This window comes from Coffea eugenioides, chromosome 4 (genome assembly GCF_003713205.1).
Source record: "Coffea eugenioides isolate CCC68of chromosome 4, Ceug_1.0, whole genome shotgun sequence".
Lineage (NCBI taxonomy): Eukaryota > Viridiplantae > Streptophyta > Magnoliopsida > Gentianales > Rubiaceae > Coffea > Coffea eugenioides.
Genome location: NC_040038.1, coordinates 8,922,254 through 8,944,739, shown reverse-complemented (window position 1 = coordinate 8,944,739; position 22,486 = coordinate 8,922,254). Strand labels below are relative to the sequence as shown.

Sequence of the window (22,486 nt, the reverse complement as noted above, 5' to 3'; positions counted from 1 at the left end):
GAAAAGTAGTTGGGAATATAAAAAGGCAAATTTGGAAATGTGTTTATGATGTAAGCGAAATATTATTTGAAATAATTTGACAATCCAAACACACTTTTACCTATTAGTAATTCGACAACCAACGCACATTTGAGTGAGTTGACTACCACAGGTACTTGAAGTTCCTAGTTGCCGGCTCATATTTGGAGCCTGGAGGATCAAATCACCTGGCATGCGACTCCTATAGCTTGCAATTAATCATGTTGATGAAAAATGCTATTAGAACTATCTTTTTGCCCCCTCAAAACGTGGACTTTGTATTGATGATGAACAAGAGAAAGAGGGCAACATCGCTTTAACAAAACTGTTTGCTTTTAAGCAAGCCACAGAGCAAAAAAATTCTTTCATTTGATGTCCTTTCTGATCTTAGTTGCAATTTTGTTAAGCCTGCTTTGATTGTCATTTTTTTGTGAAAAAAAAAAAATTGTTTTGAAGTATTTTTTATCCCATATATATTACATTGCTATAATATTAATAATTTTTCACGAAAACCCTAAACAGTTGCAGCAGTCCAATCTAGTTATTACTAATTGAGTAGTACTACTAAGATTTTCACATACAGAGGAGAATTCACATCTCTGAAAAAGTGGTTTTAAAGCTAAACATCCTCTAGGTGGACCAGTGCTGATTGACTGGTTCTATTTAGCATTTTACTGCTGCAACTATTCCCTAGCGGGTCGCCGCTTATTGCTCCAATTCTCTGAGCAACGATGGACAGTGAATGGAAGGACTTTGGGATCGATGGTTGGGTAGCACTGGCAGATGACAGTGTCCAAAATTCTTGGTCCGGAAAAGAACTAACAACACGTTTCCACGGGTGCCTTTTTCCACAATATTTTGAATAACAGGGGGCATCATGAAAGTGCTTGATCTTGACAATGGAGGTGGGGTGTTGGGAAATTATGCGATTAATTTTGCTTGATGATGCAGGGCAGGGAGACGACAAACTGTTTAGGTCGCAAATCAAGTTCAATGACACTTGGCAATGCAGCTTTGAATTGGGATCAGGAGGACAATAAACAGGAAAGAAAGGTGTTCTTCCCATCAATCGAGAAGAATGCATTATCGTTGAATTGGATTCAGGACAGCTAACAGGAAAGACAGGCGCCCCTTAATTCCCTGCCTGTATTAAGGAAGTCTCCCAAGAATGCAGGGATTGTGCTATCGTTACGGGGTTGAAATTGTTTTAAGAAATGGTGGAAAATAAAGGCATATATATATCTTTTATATTATTTGATTCTTTTATATTTTCAATTTTAGATGCCTCTTGAGCTTAGAAATTATTTCTTAAGATTTTGTACTGTCTCTTGTGTACTCTATTTTTGTTATAATAAATCTACTATCCTTTCATCCGTGGACATAAGTCAATCCGATCGAACCACATAAACTCTTGTGTTTCTCTATTTAATTTATTTATTTTATTATTATCATTATTGAGTTGCCAAGAACCGGAGACTAACCTAACATATAACTTTTCAAGTTTTTGTTTATCCTTAGCACGTGGGGCAATTTATGAGGCAAAAGACATTTAGAAATCTATGACTCAGTCTACCAACATCGACCTCTACTTTGTCTTTAATATGACTGTTTCTATGACTCAGTGAACCACCACCACATCACCAACCTCTATTCTCTTTCATTTTGTACTAAAAAAGTAGATTAGTTATTAAGATTATGAGTTAGTTTTTGTCCAAACCAATTACGAGGTCAAATTGTTTCATTTTTTAGACATATGGAGCTAAATTTATTTTTGCATAACATAAAGGATCATTTTAGTCTATCCTTTAAATATTGGAGATCAAAATTGCTACTCTTTAAAGTTACAAAAAAAATGAAATCTCCAACATTCAAACAAGGAACAGAAAGAAATATATGGACAATAATGATCCACTAAGTGGATAAACATAGGAGGATTTTTTTTTTTTTTTTGTCAACACAGGAGTGTCCAAGTCATCTAAAAAATTATAACATCACACAATATGAATCAAGTTCATCCCAATTTCTATTAAATGCGCATAAGCTGCTATTAATTATATTGTGCAAATTTAATTTTCCTCTCCAACTCGATTGGATAACAAAGATTGAGAACTATTTTCAAAATTATCTCTAGAAGAGAAAAAAGAAAACATTATTATTAATTTGAAATGCTAAACAAAGAATGGACAACGCCCCACAAAATTTCTCACCCTTACTTCTCTTCCCCCTTAGTCCCAACTTCTTCTACCAGCAAAGAAGTCTCAATCCGATCATGTTCTTCTCATCCAAATCAAGAACACTAATTCCGCGATTACTGCTTCTTAGGACCGCAATCCTATTCTCAGTCCAAACTTCACAAGTCCATGGAAGCTGCACCTCAGGCTGCGACTTAGCTCAAGGCTCCTACTACCCGTCGTCTGGCGAAAATTTAACTTACATTGCCAGTCTTTTCAACATCCCAACAGCAAGCATAACCGACAGCAACCGGGCCAATATCAGCATAGTTCCCGGCAGGGATCAACTCTTTTTCGGCAGAATTAACATACCCTTTACCTGTGACTGCATCAATAACAACTTTTTAGCCCATGTTTTCAGCTACAATGTCACGTCGTCAACCCAAACAACTTTTGATACAATCGCAAAAGGGTCCTATTCCAATTTGACCAGTGCCGCTTGGTTGAAGAGGTTCAATTCTTATCCCGAAAATGGTGTTTCCGTCCCGCATATTGGTGTCCTGAACGTGCCTGTGAATTGCTCCTGCGGCGGGGAGGTGTCGAATGGATACAGGTACTTTGTTACGTGGCCTGTCCAGGATGGGGAGACGCTGGAGTCCGTGGCTGCTGCGAATAATTTGACTGCTGATTTGGTGAAGAGATATAATCCAACGGCTAACTTCACCGCCGGGAATCTGTTATATATCCCCATGGGAGGTGAGTTTTGGCAGCGGTTTGGATTTATATAATTATACTTTTATCCCTGTATTTTTTTTTTATTTTTTGCCCTCTAAACTTAGAATAGCATATACTTATAGACCTTATGTCCATTTGATCCATTAAGGGTAACAGAAAAGTTCGCAAAATTATGGACTTCTACCGTACCTTTTGAGTATGGAGTAGTACCCATATTGATGAGTATCAATTCACTGTTAAATATGTAAAAGAAATATCGGTTCTAAAATGATTTTAGGACTTTAAATTATTGAATTATGTGATAATAGATTATTGGATTATAACTATGGGTATGGTACTCAAAAGGGATGCTAAAATTTTCCAAAATTATATTGATTTTGAGGTAAGTTTAGTTAGAGGTCATTGCAGTGCATTCATGGATACCTGATATTGGGACTAACATGTAATTCTAAAACTAATCAGTATATATTGATCCATGTCGTGACTCTTTTACTCTTTACATTTCGATGTTTGGCATTTGATGATATTGTACAGTTTATCAGGCACAGTCATCTGAAATGACCATGTCTTCTTTAGGTGATTGTTGGCTAGTGCTTATCCAGAATAGATGCAATGCTTTCATGATGATTGTGCCATAATACTTGTAGATATTTGACATGGTAATAAAAAATCTGCATCAGGAGTGCCAAATATCAGATTGGTTCCCCGTTTATATGTCGATTGAACGGTGTATTGTGCAAATTAGATCAGTCATTGAGCTAGGACGCAAGAGCAATACCAGGAGGTATTGTACCGCTCCTGGAATCTGGGGCGTGGAGACCATTAGTAATTGTCCGTTATTTTTTTATTTCAGGCTGGCCAGCTGTCGAAATATCTAATGTTTGTATATTGATGATATCTTCATCCTTTTTTATTCCTTGTTCGTTCAATATTGTGTAGCCAAGATTATACAATCATCTGTTCAAGTTGTTTAATTAAGAAAATGTGCTCTGCTATAAGTACTCTCTTGTAGCCAATCAAATGAATTTAGATTAAAACAAAGCTGATTCTTTTTCTACTAATGCAGTTCCTAATGATTCGCCAACCCCTGCTCTTGGCTCTTCTAAAAGACAGAAATCAACGTGGAAGTTGAAATTGTCTATTGGTGTTGTAGCACCATTTCTGGCAACTCTTACACTGCTTTCTTTGTATTGCATCTTGCAAAGGAAAAAAGTTACTGGAATTGGAGGTACTTCACTCTTTTTTGTTTCTTTTGATAAGGTGCAACAATTTTTATTATGACACTCTATCCTAACCAGATGGGCTGAGAGTAGTATTTATTTTGCACAGCTATAAGCAAATTGAAAAGAGTCGAATGGTCAGCAGACGGTGACAAAGAGGATGATGAATCAATTTTTTTCAGTTTTTCAAGCATAGAGAGTGCCACTGACCATTTTTCTGAAGCCAAAAGACTTGGTCAAGGAGGATTTGGTCCTGTCTACAAGGTAAAGAATTCCCTCTAAGATCCCCGCTTCATTTTGAAAGCTGATTGACACAACATCTTCGTTTCTAAAAATTGCTTTTAGGTAACTGAATCCTACTGGAATCACTCGTTTTACGTGACCCGAGTAATGATTTTCATGTCAGGGTAATTTTAATAACGGGCTAGAGGTTGCAGTGAAAAGACTGAACAAAATGACCATATATGGAACAGAACAATTCAAGAATGAAGTTACAGTCATCTCCAAGCTGCAACATCGAAACCTTGTTAAGTTGCTAGGTTACTGTACTCACGGAGAGGAGCGGATATTAGTATACGAGTACTTGCCAAATAAAAGTTTGGATTCGTTTCTTTTTGGTAAGAATTATTACCTAGTAATATTGATTTTGTTGTCAACGGAAGGTATGTTTGTGAAAAGACTCCAACATTTTCTAACAGATGCAGCAAAGCAAGATGTACTAGATTGGAAAGCTCGGTTGAAAATCATTGAAGGGGTAGCTCAAGGACTTCTATACCTTCATAAGTATTCTAGATTAAAAATCATCCACAGAGATCTAAAGCCAAGCAACGTTTTACTGGACAATGACATGAATCCCAAAATTTCAGATTTTGGAACTGCCAGAATTTTTGGAGATAATGAATTGCGTGCAAACACGAGTAGAATTGTTGGGACATAGTAAGTTCAAAGAGTTCTTTTTCTTGTTACTGTTTTTGGGAGAACTACACATTTCATGATATCCTAGATTAGCTATGATCATTTTCATTTGGTGATGCAACAGTGGTTATATGTCTCCTGAGTATGCCATGGATGGTATTTTTTCTGAGAAGTCCGATGTGTTTAGCTTTGGAGTCATGATTCTTGAGATCATAACTGGAAAGAAAAACACTGCTTTCCATGACTCTGACCGTCATCTGAACTTAATAGGACATGTAAGATTCATAATATATTTCGAGTTGTTTATATTTCCGAATTCCATGTTTCAGCTCCATTAATTTGAGCAATGATCATTCATCACATTTCTTGTTTTTTATTTCAGGTCTGGGATTTATGGATAGAAGGAAGTCTTTCAGATATTACAGATTCTAGTCTAAATGAAGCAGTTCCAAAACCTGAAGCACTAAAATGCGTTCAAGTTGGTTTGTTGTGTGTGCAAGAGAAGGCAGCAGACAGACCAACCATGTCAGAAGTTGTATCTATGCTCTTCAACGAATCCATGGTTCTTGCTTCTCCGAAGAGACCAGCTTTTTCGGAAATTATGAGTCTCAAGAATGCCAACTTACCTCAAAATCCAGTACATTGCTCCATGAATAAAGTCACCATTTCAGAAGTAGAGGGCAGATGAATATTCTTATGCCATGTAAGTTTTTTACTCTCTGTTCCAACTCCAAAGTCAAGGGCTAAGTATAACCAATTAACCATCCCAGGAAAGGATCACAAAGTTGGGTATGTTAATGTATATGCCATTCATTCTTTGGAGATTAATAAGACTAACCAAATGCAAATGCATAACTAGCTAGCAATACAATGACTGACATGCAGGTAAACATTCTGATTCAGGTCATGAAAAGCTGCTCAAATTGCTTGAAAAAGGCAACAATTTGAGAGTTTGTGAGCATTGTCATTTAGACAACAAAGATGTATTTTAACACCAGTTGACACTTATCTGTGTAATGACACGAGGACTCGTCAATGCCAACACATCGAACTTTCGAAGTACTTTCAACTGGGGATTGATGTGAGAAGTCATCTGATTGTTTCTGATAATGATCGCAGAAGGTTTCCTTTCACCTGTGGAAGCTTTTTAGACGAGCAATTGAGTTCATGGCCATTTGAGGATGCTGCTTTATATGGTACAAACTTGGGTAGTGAAACTAGATGATTTGAGTGGTGGAATGCTATTCTAAACACTGCTTGTATAACTAGGATTAGTTGTCAAAACGATTTTACTTCAATCCTACGGTTGACTATACAAGGTGATGGTGCTGATAAACATGTAGCCTGGTAGAACAATGCATTTCACCTCATTCCAATCAAATTTTCCACTGTTCTTACTTCTCAGTTCCTCCCCACTATCAAGAATTCTCCTTAGGACAAGGCGATTATGCTTTGGGCCGAACATTCAGCATCCAAACGCTTGTTTTATACCAAAGAAAAAAAGAGGCCCAATATTCTCCTTTGCATCATATTAAGTCATTAATTCTCATTTTACGCTGTAATTTTTCTTCTAAATACTCTTCTTTCTACTAGCTTTTGAACCTTTGTGGTTATCAATAATCACTGAAAGACAACTTATCAGGAATCATAAAATTCAAGCATGAAGGTAGTAGAGATATTTTTACTGTAACACTTTTTGTGATGTGATGTATGTGAGATAAAAAGGTAATTGGGAAGGTAAAAAGGTGTATTGAAAATTGTAATGATGATGTAAGCAAATAAATTTGGGGAAATAAAGCCCAATCCAAACAAAGCCTTAGTTTCTTTTGCATTAGTTTGTCATGATTGGTTGTTTTGTATAAAGTCAACGCTGAATATTATTCAAACTCAAATGATCAGTTTTTGTGAGTTGAACATGAGTTACATGAAACAAATGGTCATAGAATGGTAAAGACACTATCTACTTTAAAACTCTATTGGGCACAGTGTAATTACCCAAATAAATCTATTGATTTTAGGTCTATTTTGGATTAAGGGATTTGGAAAAGAAAAAAAAAAGTGAAGCTATCAAATTCTTTGTGAGTTTAAAAGTCAATCAATAAAAAGATTAATGGCAGAAATGGATGTCAAGGAAAGTGCCTCATAAAAAAAGGGTTATAAAGTTTTTAAAATACCATAATTGCTAAAAAAAAAAAAAACAGAGCGTAAGTCCAATCAAAAAACAACCTTGTTTGGATTGCAATTTTTCATCCAAAAACTTTTATATTTTCATAAACACATTTTTCAATCATCTTTTATCTGCGCGTCATATCATTACTATATATATTTTCAAAAATTAACAATCAAAACGAGTTCTAAGCATATTATATTTTTACTGTCACTCCCACAAAAAAAAAAAAAAAAAAAAAAAAAAACTTCCCCTTAAAAGTTAAAGCTCTTGTTAGAGTTGAGTTGCCAGCCAAATTGAGCACTAATAACTGAATTAACCAACGCAGACTGGACTGGCTTGGGAAGTGGGAAGCGACCCAAAGGCCAAAGACGACTCGGCGCTAGCATGAAGAAGGCTGATCTAAGTAGCTTCAGACCTCCATCTCTTGCAGCAGCAGTACCCATTTTTCCTAGAGGAAGAAACATCATCAAAACTACTATTTCAAGGCCAAAATCATCATCTATAAAGAACAGTATAGATAATAATGAAAGGACAACATCACTAGAAGAAATAAGAGTTTGCACTAACAGGACTTGCAGGAGACAAGGTTCATTAGATATTCTTCAAATTCTATCTGGGATTGCGCCTCCTTCTGTCTCCGTCAACTCCTGTGGCTGCCTCGGCCGCTGTGGTGCCGGTCCCAACGTCGTCGTTTTGCCTCAGGGAGCCTTTGTCGGCCACTGTTCGACCCCTGCTAAAGCAGCCCGTCTCATGGTTTCGTTGGTTTGCGGTTTTCATAGGAATGATAAGGACTTTGAGAGGAGTAGTATGGAGTGTCTGGAAGCATTTGCTTTGAGGAAGAGAGCTGAAGATGAGATGGAAAAGGGGAATCTTGATGGAGCCCTGCTTTTTCTTTCACAGGTATGAGAATGCAAATTTCCAAGAAAAAATAACTTGACATTCTATTGCCTTTTTACCTCAATTGATTGAAGATGGAATTTGATTTTTCCAGTTTTTGTGGTGAAGGAATAGTAAAAGAATTAACGTACTGTTACGGAGTTTGTTATTTAAGAAGAGTATAGGTTTATTTGATTTACTTGATAAAATTGTGTTGAGAGGAGGAATCATAAAGGATGTTGTTAATTGGCGTATAATTGAGTTGATTGGCAGCATAGAAGGTGAAAATTGGCATGGCAGATACAAGAACTGGATGGATTTTCCTCCATCAGTAACTGGGTTTGAGAGGATCTTGTGTAGTTAATCTATGCTGGTTACTTGATTAATATTATTATCTTTACAGCTGCTAAAAAATCTACTTTTACTTTGCTTTGCATTTTGATTTTCTCTCAAGGATATTCCCTTGGGCTTTTCGGTGTTTTCGAATTACAATTTTGATTTTGCAGATGATTGGATTTTCTTGATTATTGCTGTTAGATAATGCCAATGTTGTTCATTGCAGGCTATAGAACTTAAGCCGTTTGGAGGTGTCCATATAACGTATAAAACCAGGTATTCCATATTTGTTTACCTATGCATTTATCCGTTATTGGGAAATGCAATATTCACTTAATATATATTCGCTAGGATGCAAACATTCTTGTTTCTGTAACTGGGATGAGTAATAGCATCTGAACTAATTACTATGTTAACATTCCTCAAGGAGTTGATTGCTTTTTCATTAATCAAGGAGTTATAGTTTTAGTGATGTTTGTGTGCTATTATTTGCTGAATTTGGAGGTTGTAGTGATCGCACATTTCAGTGAATCTATTCATGGACTTGCACTGGTATCTATCAATGTTATAGATTGTCACAGAGTTGAATCTTGTGATATATGAGGAGGGCCAAGGCACTCTGTTCGGTAATAGGAAATAAGGAATTCATGTTTTCTTCTATCATTTAGGTCCACAGCAAGGTTAGCCATGGGAAATGTCTGTGAAGCTCTTGATGATGCTAAAGAAGCTTTGACCCTTGCACCAAATTACCCTGAGGTTTGCCACATGTTCGTTCTTGTTATGTTTCAAGAACATAATAATTTGCTATTCTAAGTTCACTGCAAACAAAAATGACCCCAATTACAGATCATTTGCAAACAAAAATGACCCCAATTACAGATCATTTGCTTTGAAGCACTAAATCCTGCTTTATAAATTTGCCTAACTTTGACTTGTATGATAAGACGAATTAGTCAGTTAGATAAAGGTCCTTTACTTAAACTCACCTTCCCATGGCCAAGCCTCATTGACTGCACGGACAGCTAATTGCTTGCATCTTCCTTTTGTTTTATTTATTCTGGCCATTTTCCTCTTCCTCAACTTCAGAGAATTAGGAAAGAAAAGATTAAAATTGCAAGCCTGGACTGAATGCATAGGATGTGCTTGGCACAATCGTCAATGAACTACCAGAAGCATGATGCACAGAACATGCTAGAGATTCAGAAACAAAGTATAGTAGCCTTTTGGTGGAGATGTTCAACGTTTGCTGACGTTACAGGGTTATATCTGCCAAGGTGATGCTTTAACGGCCATGGACCAAATTGATGCTGCAGAAAAGTCCTATGCAATGGCTTTGGAGTTAGAACCTTCTCTTCGCCGTTCCAAGTCTTTCAAGGTGTGATGCCATCTTGATGTTCTGGTACACTTGTTTATCAAAGATGTTTTATGGCCCTATCTGGTATGAAATGATTGTGACAGTGAGATTGTAAATGATGCCTATATGTAGGAACAGGCTTTTTTGTAGTGCCAATGTAATGGACACTAACAAGGTGGCATTGCCAATATTTCCAACCATTTTAGACTGACCAAAAAAAAAAAGTCAAAACTTAGCATAGATAAGCTCAATGGTCCATAATCCATGTGATATATGTTCAGTTGGAAAACATATCACCAACAGTGTAACTAAATCCTGGGTTCACTTGTTCTTGTTTGATATGTCCAGTTGCTGCAGAATTAAAGTCTACAACTGATATGGTTCTAGGGTCATGCTTTCTTGGTTTTCATCATTTTGAAAAATGGATCATCTAAAGGTCTTCTAAGTTCATCGAAATTTCAAAACTAAGTTGCCTCTTGTTGTTGTCAGCAAAATTTTCTAGAATAACAAATAAACAAAAGTTTGCTGTTATCATCAGAAATTTTCATTGATTCTTCTTCAAGAAGAATTAGAAGGTTACAATATGAATCCTAAAAGTAGTTATACATATTAGTCAATAAGATGGTTTATAGGACTCCAAGTTGGTTAAGATTTTCATAGAAACTTCTGTTTTCTAGCATCCTTTAGAGGTCAAACATTGGTAGTTTCCGCTTTTATGTAATTTATACGACACTGTAGGAAAGAAGTAATAAAATATGACAAATTTGATTGCCAATTTTCACCAAATTCTTCTATCCTCTCAACAATGCCTGTAACTTAAAGCTTATCAAGTTTGTATATTTTAATATGCATAAAATAACATGGTAGACAAAGACTTGCATGAGCTTTGAGATTATGTGTAGGTAATGGAAATAAAAATTCAAACTTTCTTGTGCCTTAGTAAACACCATTTCAATCTTTGCCTTGGTTTGACATATCTGCTCTCATACTTGAGGATTCTATAATTATTCTGTGCAGTGTTTACAATATTTCTAACTTGGTTGTCTCTGCCCGTCTTATTTCAGGCTCGGATTGCAGCGCTTCAAGAGAAACTCTCTCCTTCAAATGCAGCTTAAGGCATTATTTCAGCTGCATGTGTACTTATGTTAAATTAACATTATGGAGGTAAGCACATTATCTGTTTCTTATCAGCTCAAGCAAAATAAACAAGAATATTGGGCATATCATCAAGTGGAGAAATTGATGGTGGGTCTGTTGATATTCTTGTCTGCTAAAGGTGTTAGACCTTCAATCTTTCAGTGCATTCAGGATATTGTTTGAATAGAAGCTTTGTTAAAGCTAAAAAAACAAAGGATTTAGGTTCATCAATTCTTAGTTGGCTTCTTAATGTTCTGCGATATTAGAACAACTACTCCAAAGTGAAATAGATTCAGTCTTGTAAATTGCGTGATGGTTTACTCTCCAATAATCCTGTTCTGCTCTGTATAGCGTACACCTTAAATCAATGGGATTATTCTTTGTTTTCATGCTCTTGCGGAATGTTGAAAACAATACGGGTTATATTCAATTTCTTTAATTCTCAGCTTCGAACTGAGCTTCCAGATTATTTGTTGTGATGAAAATTTTTGTCTTGTTTTGCCTGTCAAAAGTGTGATCATGAATTCAACAATAAATTATTTGTTATTCTTTGTTTGCAATAGTCATTTATGTTCTTTCTGTTTGTCTATGTTTATGTGATTTCGTAACTTGCATGGGTTCTTCACAGGATTGATATATCTTTCTTCCACTGGCCTTTTTGGTATACCAATATCTGTGCCCTTGATTACCAGCCAGTTTTCTACCATTGCGAAACATCTGGAATCAATTGAAGTGGCCACCTAGCGTTGCAAGAATAAAAGAAGACCATTTTTTCAACATCTTCAACTTCGGTTTAGATAGTAAATGCTGAAAATAAAATAGTTAACAACGAAAGCTGTATAATTAGAGGTGGTTAATAAATCTAAAGTTGAACTGATTTTGTCACCATGTACAAAGTCCCTTGGCCATAATTTTATTCCATGTATAGACTTGAAATTGTCATAGATATTCCTCTATGAAGCTTCTTTTTTCCTCTCTACTCTCAGTGAAGTGACTTCCTGAATTGCTTCTCATAATTTTTTCTTTTTTAACTTCTCAAGAGATTTTAACATTAAAAATATGCCAAAAAGTTTCCTGGTGCTTTTTCTAAATGATGATAAGGTAAGCCTGGTCTTTTAGTGTTTCTGTGGTGGTAATTCTTTATCATTTCAGATTGCATTACACATTAACTATCCTAAGTTATCATTAATGAATGCAAATAGTCTTCTTTGTTGTATCAAACCTTTCTATGATTCTATGATTTTTCTTCTGAAAGAATGTTTTCTTCCCGCACTGATTCAACATTTTCCATATGATGGTAGTTTTTCCATTACTCTTCAAAATATTTGCCATAAATATAGAGATGAACTTGCATCAATCTTTTTCCCCTTACATCAATAACGCTCTTAGAGTTGAAGAAGTACTTCCTCCTACATATGTCAAGCTAATAGTGACTAATGACATGGAAGGGAAATATGGGTAGTCTGTAAACAGTACTGAATGCACCTATCAAAAACATTTCATACTACTAGGATATATACTGCTATCTTTCTCCCAATCATACCTGCAGAAATGCTCTTTCTGCGTTGCATTATGTAGAGTTGACATGGGGTACACAGAGAAAGAAATCAATCTTCTTGACCCTGTTCCATAGCCTTGAAGCCCTCCTCCCTCGATTGATGCTCCCATTAGTAGGCAGACAACCTTTCTTCATATTGGCCAGACTACCAAAGCAAGAAACATCTTCATTCACATGAAAGCAGTCTTCCAGAGTCACCTCAGCTGGACTCTTACTGTTAGTCTTCGCCGTGATGGCCTTACTTTTCTTCTCTTCTTCATGTTTGACAAGCTGATCATAATAATCCTTGTTTTTCTTCTCTAAACCACATATCTGCCCTTGAAGATCCTCGATTTTTCGACTCAGCATGCACACCCTGTGATCTTCCCTCATCTTTAGCACACACCTTGCAAGATCAGCAGCCTTTCTTTTCATAAACAAAGATTCTGAAGTCAACCCTTTATTCTCTTCCAGCAATGCATTCACTCTGTAAACTAAACTGGCATTCTCATTCAGTAGTATCAGCCTCTCCGACTCCAACACATCCAACAAGCTCTTCTGCAACTCTATTTTCCTCGAGGACTCGCCCGACTTCCTCTCCATGACAATGAGCTCATTTAAGATGAGATCACAGTCGACAGATTTCATGACCAGGTCTGCTACGATCATATCGGGATCCAGTGCTGCTGCTGCTGGAAAGGGAGTCTGGTAAGACAGAGAACTAGCGGCATCATCAGAGTCAATAACATCTCCTGAATCCTCCTCATCAAACTGATCATTCTCATTGAAATTGAAGGGCGAAATGGGAGACGAATATCGGCGCCTGTGATGATTGTTCTTGGCAAGGGCTTGGCAGTAGCGGTCTGCTAATGCGACGTAACCATTGTACAGTTCTTGAAGCAAGGCCAGCAGCTGAGGGCGCTTCTGATAATACTCCTCAGCTCGTTTTGCAAAACTGTCAGCACTGTCTTCTTCAGAAACATTCACTGCCAACATCTTCATTCTCTCGTCAAAATCTGCCAACAAAAAAATTTAATTGCATTAAATGTTGATCCTGGACTCTTTGTGCTATGGTACTATCAATCGTTTTAAAATTTAAAATTTTGAATTTAGTTCTCACATTTTTTACAACAAATTATATCCACAGTAGCCAAAAAAAAAACTACAAAAAATACAAAACACCACCTAAAGAAATACTTAAAATGGGGATAAATAGAAAATCTCATGTCAGCTGGCACATGTTAAAGCCCTGGCAAAAATTGGCCTCATCGACAAGCAGCAAGGCAATGATTTGAAATTCGAAGTGTAATGAGTTATGAAAGGGGATTGACATGTCATGGTCAGTGCTATAATAGAGGAGAAAAGCTCACATTTATCACAAATTGGAAGTATCCCAACATCTGAAAAAAGTTATGGAATATGTAAACGTCTAAGGAATCTTATGGTCTGTTGGCTTTTTTGTCAACATGGTCTGTCTCTCGAAATTCACCATCAAGGCCACAACAAATTATTACCATCCAAATAGAACCCCAACCCACAAAAAAAAAAAAAAAAAAAAAAACCAAACAAAGGATGATTACTAACTAAGAAAGGAAGTGTGATTGTTAAAATTGAAGATTTTTTTTTGTAGAAAAAAACCTGACTTTAGGCCTGTTTGACAAGTGAGTTTTTTGAGTGTTTGTCTAAAACACTGTAGAAATTTTTTCAAAAATTTTTGAAGTATGTTTTTTTTGAATATTTTAAAGTATATAATTTAAAAACTTTGAAAAATTTTTTGAAGTTACTGTAACTAAAAGTTTTAAAAAACTTGTAGTAGACAAACTTGACAAAAAACTTGTCTTCCAAACAAGACCTTTGTTTGTTTGGATAGAATATTATTTGAAATAATTATTGAACACTTTTTATAATGTGACGTACGTGAAATAAAAAAAGTGATTGAAAATATAAAAAAATAAATTAAAAAATATATTTATGATGGAAAAGAAATATATTATTTAAGATAATTTACTATTAAAACACTCCAACCAACATGGGTGCTGTACAATGGGCAGGTAATTTGTGATTACCCAAAATATAAGCTATGGATAGAAAGGTCCCGATCAGCTACGTCATAAAACTGATAAAAGACAAAAAGCTGTGCCCAATAATGAGGAAAAAAGATGAAATTGTTACTGTAGAGAATCAATCAGTCTCTGCAACACGGCATCTTAGAAGAAGTAGGTAGAGATCGAGGACTCTACTCTTAAAACTTTTTCGAAATTTCTATTCAAATTTGAAATGAAACAGCAGAAATACAGGCCCATAAATAGGAAAGAAAGTGACCTCTTCCATCTCATAACCACCCCAATAGGTAGGAAATGAAAAATGTATAACCTCAATTTTCAAACATTATCAATTGTATCCATCTAACTATGTACAAATTAATTGTTAATTTAGCCCCAAAAACGATTCAATGAAACAAAAAAATGTTTTTTTTCTAACGAGTGTCTGATAAACGCTCGTTAACATATTTATAAATTCAATCTGACCTAACATGTATATACACATATTAATAATTATTACCCTCTCTTATATTTATCTGTCGTGTTAAATTGATCTCATATTTTTTCATACATGTACTAGAACTTGAAGTACATTTTAACGAAATGCAAAAATGAAAATGTGATAGGGGATATATTTTGGCGTACGGCATGAAATTATTTCATACCCCTATTGTTGGATACGGACGGTGGCAAAAGATTTTGCAGGTGGACAAAATTATTATTAAACGGACCACCTTACCTATTCAAACCCTGGCCCCGCCCAGTTCCAGTACCAGCAGCAATAAAAGTAGTACTGCCAAAGTCTAAATGGCTTTGCCCCCTAGCACCTAGCAAACCGGTCAGGCTCAGACCCTTTTCAACACTCCAACACGCACAAAAGTTCTACTCTCTTTCACATATATTGATATATGGTATACAATAATATCACAAAATTAAATTCAAGAACTGAAATCGACAACAATAATATAAGATGGCATTTAATTTGGGATATAAATTTTGTTAAGGATCCCAATGAGAAATTTGAATACAATTGGAGGGTAAAAAATTAATGTCCAAAGAAAAGATTCAATAGGGGTGAAAGAAAAGATTAGTGGGGTAATAAATGGAGAGATGAATAGCATACCGGCGATGGTGAAGAGAAGCCAAGAGGGCCTGCCGGAGCTTCCACGGCGTGAATGATTAGAGGGTGGTGTAAGGATAGCTCCACCACCTTCACCGCCACAACCACCAATCTTCTGCAATTTCATCTTTGTTGTTTCCATTTCACAGACAAACAAACTAGGACCTACACATACACATGATGATAAGTTAAACACATTATTACCTTATTTATTAACATGAACCAATAATATTTTCTTTTTCCCTCCGCAAAGATTAGCAAAGATTGATAAGGACCTCAAACATCATAGAAAGCCCCTTTAGAACTCTCCAAACCCTACACAAAAGTAAGTCCCTTTTCAAAGTCTCCATCACTCTACAGCTAGCAATTGCCTACAAGATCAGCTAATGTTACCTATTTTGCAGTTTGTGTTTTATTTTTTTTTGTTCTATAGAAGGGAAAAAAAATGTGACACTCACGTGCACTAAATTAGCTGAGCGTACTCTCTCTAGAACCCAAAAAAAAAAAAAAAATTTTTTGATGCCTCTCCAGTTGATTTTTCACTCAAAAAAATTCAAGTCTAGTAAATTTAATTATTAGCAATACTTCAAGATTTGATCTAAATAATTGAAAATGGAATTTTAGAACATGTAATTTTAGACTAATTAAATTAAGTACATGTCGTGAGAACGTGACATGGGAAGAAATGGGGTGGCAGACTGAGCAGCATATGATGTTATGATAGAAAAACCGTACTGTATATTTATTGATGTCTTATCATGAAACGACAATATTAAGGACCGAATAGAATAGAAGCCAGACAAACAGCTGCTGCTATGTGAGAAGATGGGAGACGAAGAAGATCAGAAAGAAACAAGTTGGAAGATGCAGATCTCGAGGAAAAATGTACTGCTGCTGCTGCCTGCAGCATGTCATTAACTACTTAATTAATTGGCTGCAATTATTAATTCCACCTGCTTATCACCACATTAATGCACTACTATGACTGCTAAAGACAATGCAGTTAGCAGAAAAAAAAGAAAACAACATCATCTGGGCTCTCGTATTTATGATTATTCAAACACTAAAAGTTGAGATCAGATGGGGAAAAAAGTGGGATTAGGATCAAAATGATGGTAATTTCTTTAAAATCACTTTCAGTGACAACTGTGATCCATAAGAAACTCAACACATAAACCATACTAACGTCCAAAATGGTCGAGAGTTCTTTCTTTCTTTCTTCGTAGCCTATGAATGAGGACTCCATTCTCGCTCTCCATTTCCCTTCCTCGCCAAGTTTTCTCCATCGTCGAAAATTTTAAAGAAACGGAGACTGACGAAACATGATGAAAGGTATTTCAGGTCATCCTGATCAAAGGACAAGTAGAATTTGTCCCACAAAAGCAGAAAAGGAAAGACTAGATTGTACCAGAGGTTTACAAGAGGCACAGAAGAAAAATATGAGAAATAGAAAAAGTAGATGAATTTGCAGGACAAAAAGAAAAAAAAAAAAAAAAGATAAAGGGTGTCAATTCGTACCTTATAGCTTCAAAGAAACACACGCAGAAAGAGGATAGATGGAGGTCTTGGGGGTTGCTCACTGCATCTCACACACAGTCACACAGTAGAGGAAAGAGTGAAGAGGGGAAGAGTAGTAGCTCTGACGTTGTTTTGGCTTTTTATGTAGTGTATATAGGAAGGATGGATGGAAGGAAGAAGGCGGGGTAGGCTGTCTTAGAACTTAAAGAGGGGTAAGTGTAATTCCAGTCAAGAGAGTTGTTGCCCGGTTGGAAACAGACGGGATCCTCTGTCCAATTTTCTGTGTCCAATTTCCTATCCAACACAAAACTACGTAGTTCCACTTATTCTTGTGGCTGACGTGGCACATAAAAATAAGTGCCTGTTTGGCTCCATTATACTTTTGGATCTCTCTTCATTTTTGGATTTCCTTTATTTACATATCTTCATTACAATTCCCAAAATCCTATTACTACCATAACAATTCCCAAGACCTGTTGCCGTGAGCGTCAAGCAGATTTGGGACTTCTTCGCCGATGGTAAGAAAAAAAATAATATTCATCTGCACAATTGTTTCTGGCTGACTTACGATGTATCAGTTGTGGATGTTCCTTTGCTTGGCATCAATTTATAAGTTTTTTATGCCGGCTTTCGTCTATGTAGTAGGGACCCATGAAGGTATAGCAGGCCTGCTGTCTTTATGCCGTTTTTTGTCTACAATTTATATGGTAGTAATAGGATTTTGGGAATTGTAATGAAGATATGTAAATAAAGGAAATCCAAAAAAGAAGAGAGATCCAAAAGTATAATGGAGCCAAACAGGCACTTATTTTTATGTGCCACGTCAGCCACAAGAATAAGTGGAACTACGTAGTTTTGTGTTGGACAGGAAATTGGACACAGAAAATTGGACAGAGGATCCCGTCTGGATTGGAAACGAGAAAAGTTGGATTTGAGTTTTTAGCAAATGAAAATGCGACACGTGCGCATGATTGAGGTACAAAATTTAAGGAATCCAATATCAATCAAGGGCTTCTTTACTCGGCCAATGTCATACTAATACAATATACTAATACAACACACGGCCAATATCATACCAATTACAAACATAGACATTAACACAACTAAATACAAAAATACTACTATAAATTTTTGGCACTCTTCGAAAATTATTTGTTTGGATAGTATTTGAAATATTGTTTGAAATAATTACTATAAAGATAAATTTTTATGATGTGATGTATACATGAGATAAAAAGATGATTGGGAATATAAAAATGTGAGTTAAAAAATATGTTTATGATACGAGCGAAAAATTATTTCGAAAAATTTGATATCTAAACACTAGCACAACCAATCTCATTCGTTCAATTCAACTTAAGCTTATATCCATCATTAATTGCACCTTACAATAGGGATGGCATAGGATCAAATCCAAAACCCAAGAAATCCAAACTCATTTAAAACTTGATTAGATGATTGACAATAAAAGGATAACTTGATACTACTATTTCATGAATATAATCAATGGGTAATTGACTAGGATTTGATAAGAGACTTCCAATTTATCGAAATCCTTCCTCCATGTGCATGTACTTTGTAGTGTATATGCACAATAATCTATTCAATGACCATCTACATGTTGATGTTTGCTTAAATCAATTCAAACCTACCAATTTTATCAAATGTAACCTATGATTTGACTTCCCATGCATGGAAGCTCAAAGTTCTTGTAATGTGTTAGTTTAACATCAACATTCTTTAAGGGTTTCTTGGATATTTGAAATCTTTAAGTAAGAGAAATTGGATGTTTGCAAATAATATGTACAAAAGATAAGGCAACGGCTCCATTTGGATACATAATAATTTTTTTTAAAAATTATTATTCTTAAACGCGTACTGAAAGTATCTTTTAATATCACATTATTTGATTACAAAAAGTACGATAATGAAAAAGAGAAAAAGATATTTCAAATAAACTTCAACCCACATACATTAATGTTGAAAGATTTTGTAATTGTAGCTTATAGGTTTCAAAACAATAATCTCAAATGTTAGACCATAATTAGTGAACCTAAAGCCTGTAATAAAGACATACTTACAAAACCAAAAAAGGTATCCAAGGCATATAGTTTGAGAATCTAAGTGTTAAAGATATACTTAAAATAAAACGAGTATTAAAGGCAGAAAAGAGTAATAAACCAGGTCAAACCTTGAACATTTGACCCATTGAGCCTGTATATTGTTGTCCTGTGGAGCCTGCGGCGTTAGATGGCTTGTATAGAGACAATGAAGCACACATGGGCTGTTATTGGGAAGCCCAATACGCTTGTGCAAAAATTTGGCCTTTTTAAAACTTCATGATTAACCCGATTCCCTTCCCTTCTAATAAAGGAAAAGAAACATTTACCTCCTTCCGTTATTAAAATTGTCATACTTTTTATTTTGAAATTATCAAAATGTTTGTCATCTTATCAAACTTAAAGTTACTTTTATCTCTTTTTTCAATAATATTTCTACTTTTTATCTATATTTCATACTAAATTTAAATTTAAAATTCCAATTCTCGACGATAATTTTGAAAATAAATTCATTGACACCACCGTCAAGTCACTATTTTTAAAAGTTAAAATCTCGAAATGCGACTAACAATTTGGGACGGAGAGAGTGTGATAGAGCAGTTATTTGGCACATTTTGCATTGTCATCTTGTTCTAATTTTGGCTATTCATGGTGCTAAGAAAGGGAATTTCACTCATATTTGATATTTGTGTGAATTGTAGGTGGTTAGCATTAAAAATGATATCTTGAGGTGAATTTCCAGAAGACTTCTCATTTCAGGGCGTGGCCACGCCTTAAAAGGTGGACGAAACCGAAAGCCGGACTGCGATCCACGTGAACCGCGAGAAGCATGGGATAAAAACTCCAAAAGGATAGCTTTTGTTAGATGAATTACTCCAGACGTCTCCTTTCTTTACTTTCTTTTGGGGCGGCGGCTATAAAGAGAAAAGCAAGATTCAAAAAGTGGGAGGAGACCCTAGCTTTAGCTTCAGAAGTCAGGCGCTTTTTATTTTATTCTTTTGCTCTCCGTCGGCCGCAATGAGATGAGTTTTGAGTTTTCTTTTTCTTCTCTTTCAGTCAGACGTATCTCTTCTTTCTTTTAGCTTTCGTCTTGTACGGCTTGACTCCTGAGTTGTTACTCTTGCTTAAGACAATTCGCGTTGATTTTCTGCTTTGTGATTGCGACCCCAATTCTTCGGCAAATAATCGAATGAACTCAATTAAATCACGCGGGATTGACACGATGAGGAGCGGCTAATTTCCTCCTCTACCCAAAGGTTGACGCAAAGGCGCGGTCCATAATATCTGTGAGATCTAATCGAATCTTCATTATTTCTTCCATTTTATTGCTATTCGTGCGTTTCCTGAATTAATTGTTCATGGGTATTTTATTGATTGAATATCAACGGCCGGGTATTTGATTTAATTTAATAGCCTACTACCACGTTAATTAAATAGAATCCGTAATTGTTCATTTAGTTAACACCCCGTGGCAACCACCATAATTGGTTTTATGATGGGGAAACGCAAGATCTAGCTTAAATAAACCCTCTTAGCGTGTTTATTGGTTAGGGTTGGGTTCTTCTAGCTTTAATGCAATTGGGTAATTAAATTCCTACGGTCGTACCTAGGGTTGTTATCTAGTTAGGGAAGCAGTCAATGGTCGTACCTTGACTGTCGAAAAGGTAAGGAAGAACTGGTTGTCAGAGCTTATTGATAACTATAACTAACCTAGTGATGAATGGGTGAAATATCTTTGCATCGATGATCATTTAATTGGACCGTGCCTGAGCAGTTGATCCTTTGGGTAGAACTTTTGTTAATTGCTATTTTCAGTGAATTGTGCTTTGTGAGTTAGTTTTGAATTTTGTTTGTTTTATTTTATTTTATTTGTGTGTGCCTCCCATTGAAAATCCCCCAATTTTGTTCTACTGATTTGGAAAGAAATAATTTCCTACCTGCTCCCTGTGGATTCGACCCTACTCACCGCTATATACAAAATTTGTAATTTTCTTGAGTAGGTATTTATTATTGCACAGGTTCGGCACCTGTCAATTTTTGGCGCCGTTGCCGGGGAGCTGGCATTTGGATTATTTGTTTCTTTTCAAATTCAGTTTTTGTTTTATTTTTATTTTATTCTGTTCTTCTTGGTATTTTTGCTAGTTTATGCCCCGTTCTTCTCGCACAGGTGAATTAGTATACGATCCTGAGGTTGAGAAGGCAGCGCGTAGGCGGAGGCAAGAGACCAAGAAGCGAAAAGAAGGGCCCTTATTTATTGCAAACGAGTCGGTAGAAGACGAAGTAAGCATGGCCAACACTCAAACATTAAGGGAGCTGGCTGCCCCGGAGCTGACTCACCAGCCCTTATGCATCACATTCCCCACTCTGGCTGAGAATACTGCTTTCGAACTGAAGTCGGGGCTGATTCACCTCTTACCTTCTTTCCATGGTCTCTCTGGTGAAGAACCCCACAAGCACGTTAAGGAGTTCGAGGTAGTTTGCTCTAGTATGAAACCTCCTGGGGTCACTGAAGAGCAAATTAGACTGAGAGCCTTTCCGTTCTCTCTCAAGGATGCAGCTAAAGATTGGCTGTATTACCTACCAGCAGGTAGCATTACCACATGGGCACAATTGAAAAAGAAGTTTTTGGAGAAATTCTTCCCTGCATCCCGGGCTGCGAGTTTGAGAAAGGAAATCTGCAGCATTAAACAGTATCCCGGGGAGTCCTTGTATGACTATTGGGAAAGGTTTAACAAATTGTGCACTAGATGCCCACAGCATCAAATTAGTGAACAACTGTTAATCCAATATTTCTATGAAGGACTCCAATCAACTGATAGGAGTATCATCGACGCTGCGAGTGGGGGAGCACTGGCAAATAAGACCCCGAGGGAAGCATGGCTGCTCATTGAAGCTATGGCAGAGAATTCTCAACAGTTTGGCTTCCGTGAGAGTAACCCTACCCGCAGGGTTAATGAGGTGGAGTCGACATCTATTCAGCAACAGTTGTCGGAACTCACATCCGTTGTTCGACAATTAGCTGTGGGGAATGTGCCCCAAGTAAAGGCCTGTGGAATCTGTACAAATATGGGTCACCCTACTGACTCATGCCCTATATTGCAAGAGAATGGGGCGGAACAAGTGAACATGGCCGGAGGCGTGCCCGCGCCTCATAGGCAATACGATACATACTCCAACACGTACAATCCGGGTTGGAGAGATCATTCCAATTTCAGCTATGGAAATAGGCCACAAAATGCACTCTCCAATCGTCCACCAGGATTTCAGCAACCATGGC

General features: G+C 36.4%; 3 protein-coding genes and 1 non-coding gene across 5 annotated transcripts; 2 read left to right on the top strand and 2 right to left on the bottom strand.

The window, feature by feature from the left end:
* Nucleotides 1-2,231: 2,231 nt before the first annotated feature.
* LOC113769560 (G-type lectin S-receptor-like serine/threonine-protein kinase At4g03230) lies at nucleotides 2,232-6,456 on the top strand. Of its 2 annotated transcripts, none has more exons than XM_027314039.1 (8): nucleotides 2,232-2,945; nucleotides 3,991-4,152; nucleotides 4,254-4,408; nucleotides 4,551-4,761; nucleotides 4,843-5,080; nucleotides 5,184-5,334; nucleotides 5,442-5,762; nucleotides 5,963-6,456. In XM_027314039.1, exons 1-7 carry the CDS (start codon nucleotides 2,288-2,290, stop codon nucleotides 5,745-5,747), a joined length of 1,881 nt encoding a protein of 626 aa, XP_027169840.1. In that variant the 5' UTR covers nucleotides 2,232-2,287; the 3' UTR covers nucleotides 5,748-5,762; nucleotides 5,963-6,456. The 2 variants fall into 2 exon arrangements, with proteins under 2 accessions (XP_027169840.1, XP_027169839.1); XM_027314038.1 differs by having other exon boundaries at nucleotides 5,945-6,456.
* Nucleotides 6,457-7,551: 1,095 nt separating this feature from the next.
* Nucleotides 7,552-11,911, top strand: LOC113769566. The gene is made up of 6 exons (XM_027314048.1): nucleotides 7,552-8,129; nucleotides 8,668-8,717; nucleotides 9,110-9,197; nucleotides 9,700-9,816; nucleotides 10,860-10,959; nucleotides 11,561-11,911. The coding sequence occupies exons 1-5, from the start codon at nucleotides 7,614-7,616 to the stop codon at nucleotides 10,908-10,910; spliced, it is 822 nt and encodes a 273-aa protein (XP_027169849.1). The 5' UTR covers nucleotides 7,552-7,613; the 3' UTR covers nucleotides 10,911-10,959; nucleotides 11,561-11,911.
* A 304-nt stretch (nucleotides 11,912-12,215) lies between these two features.
* LOC113769564 (kinase-interacting family protein-like) lies at nucleotides 12,216-17,315 on the bottom strand. The gene is made up of 3 exons (XM_027314046.1): nucleotides 17,150-17,315; nucleotides 15,635-15,796; nucleotides 12,216-13,485 (listed from the first exon to the last, which is right to left on the bottom strand). The coding sequence occupies exons 2-3, from the start codon at nucleotides 15,771-15,773 to the stop codon at nucleotides 12,503-12,505; spliced, it is 1,122 nt and encodes a 373-aa protein (XP_027169847.1). The 5' UTR covers nucleotides 15,774-15,796; nucleotides 17,150-17,315; the 3' UTR covers nucleotides 12,216-12,502.
* Nucleotides 17,316-21,867: 4,552 nt separating this feature from the next.
* Nucleotides 21,868-21,974, bottom strand: LOC113769724. Its single transcript, XR_003468270.1, has one exon. It is a non-coding gene; the product is annotated as a small nucleolar RNA R71 (small nucleolar RNA).
* Between the last annotated feature and the right edge of the window lie 512 nt (nucleotides 21,975-22,486).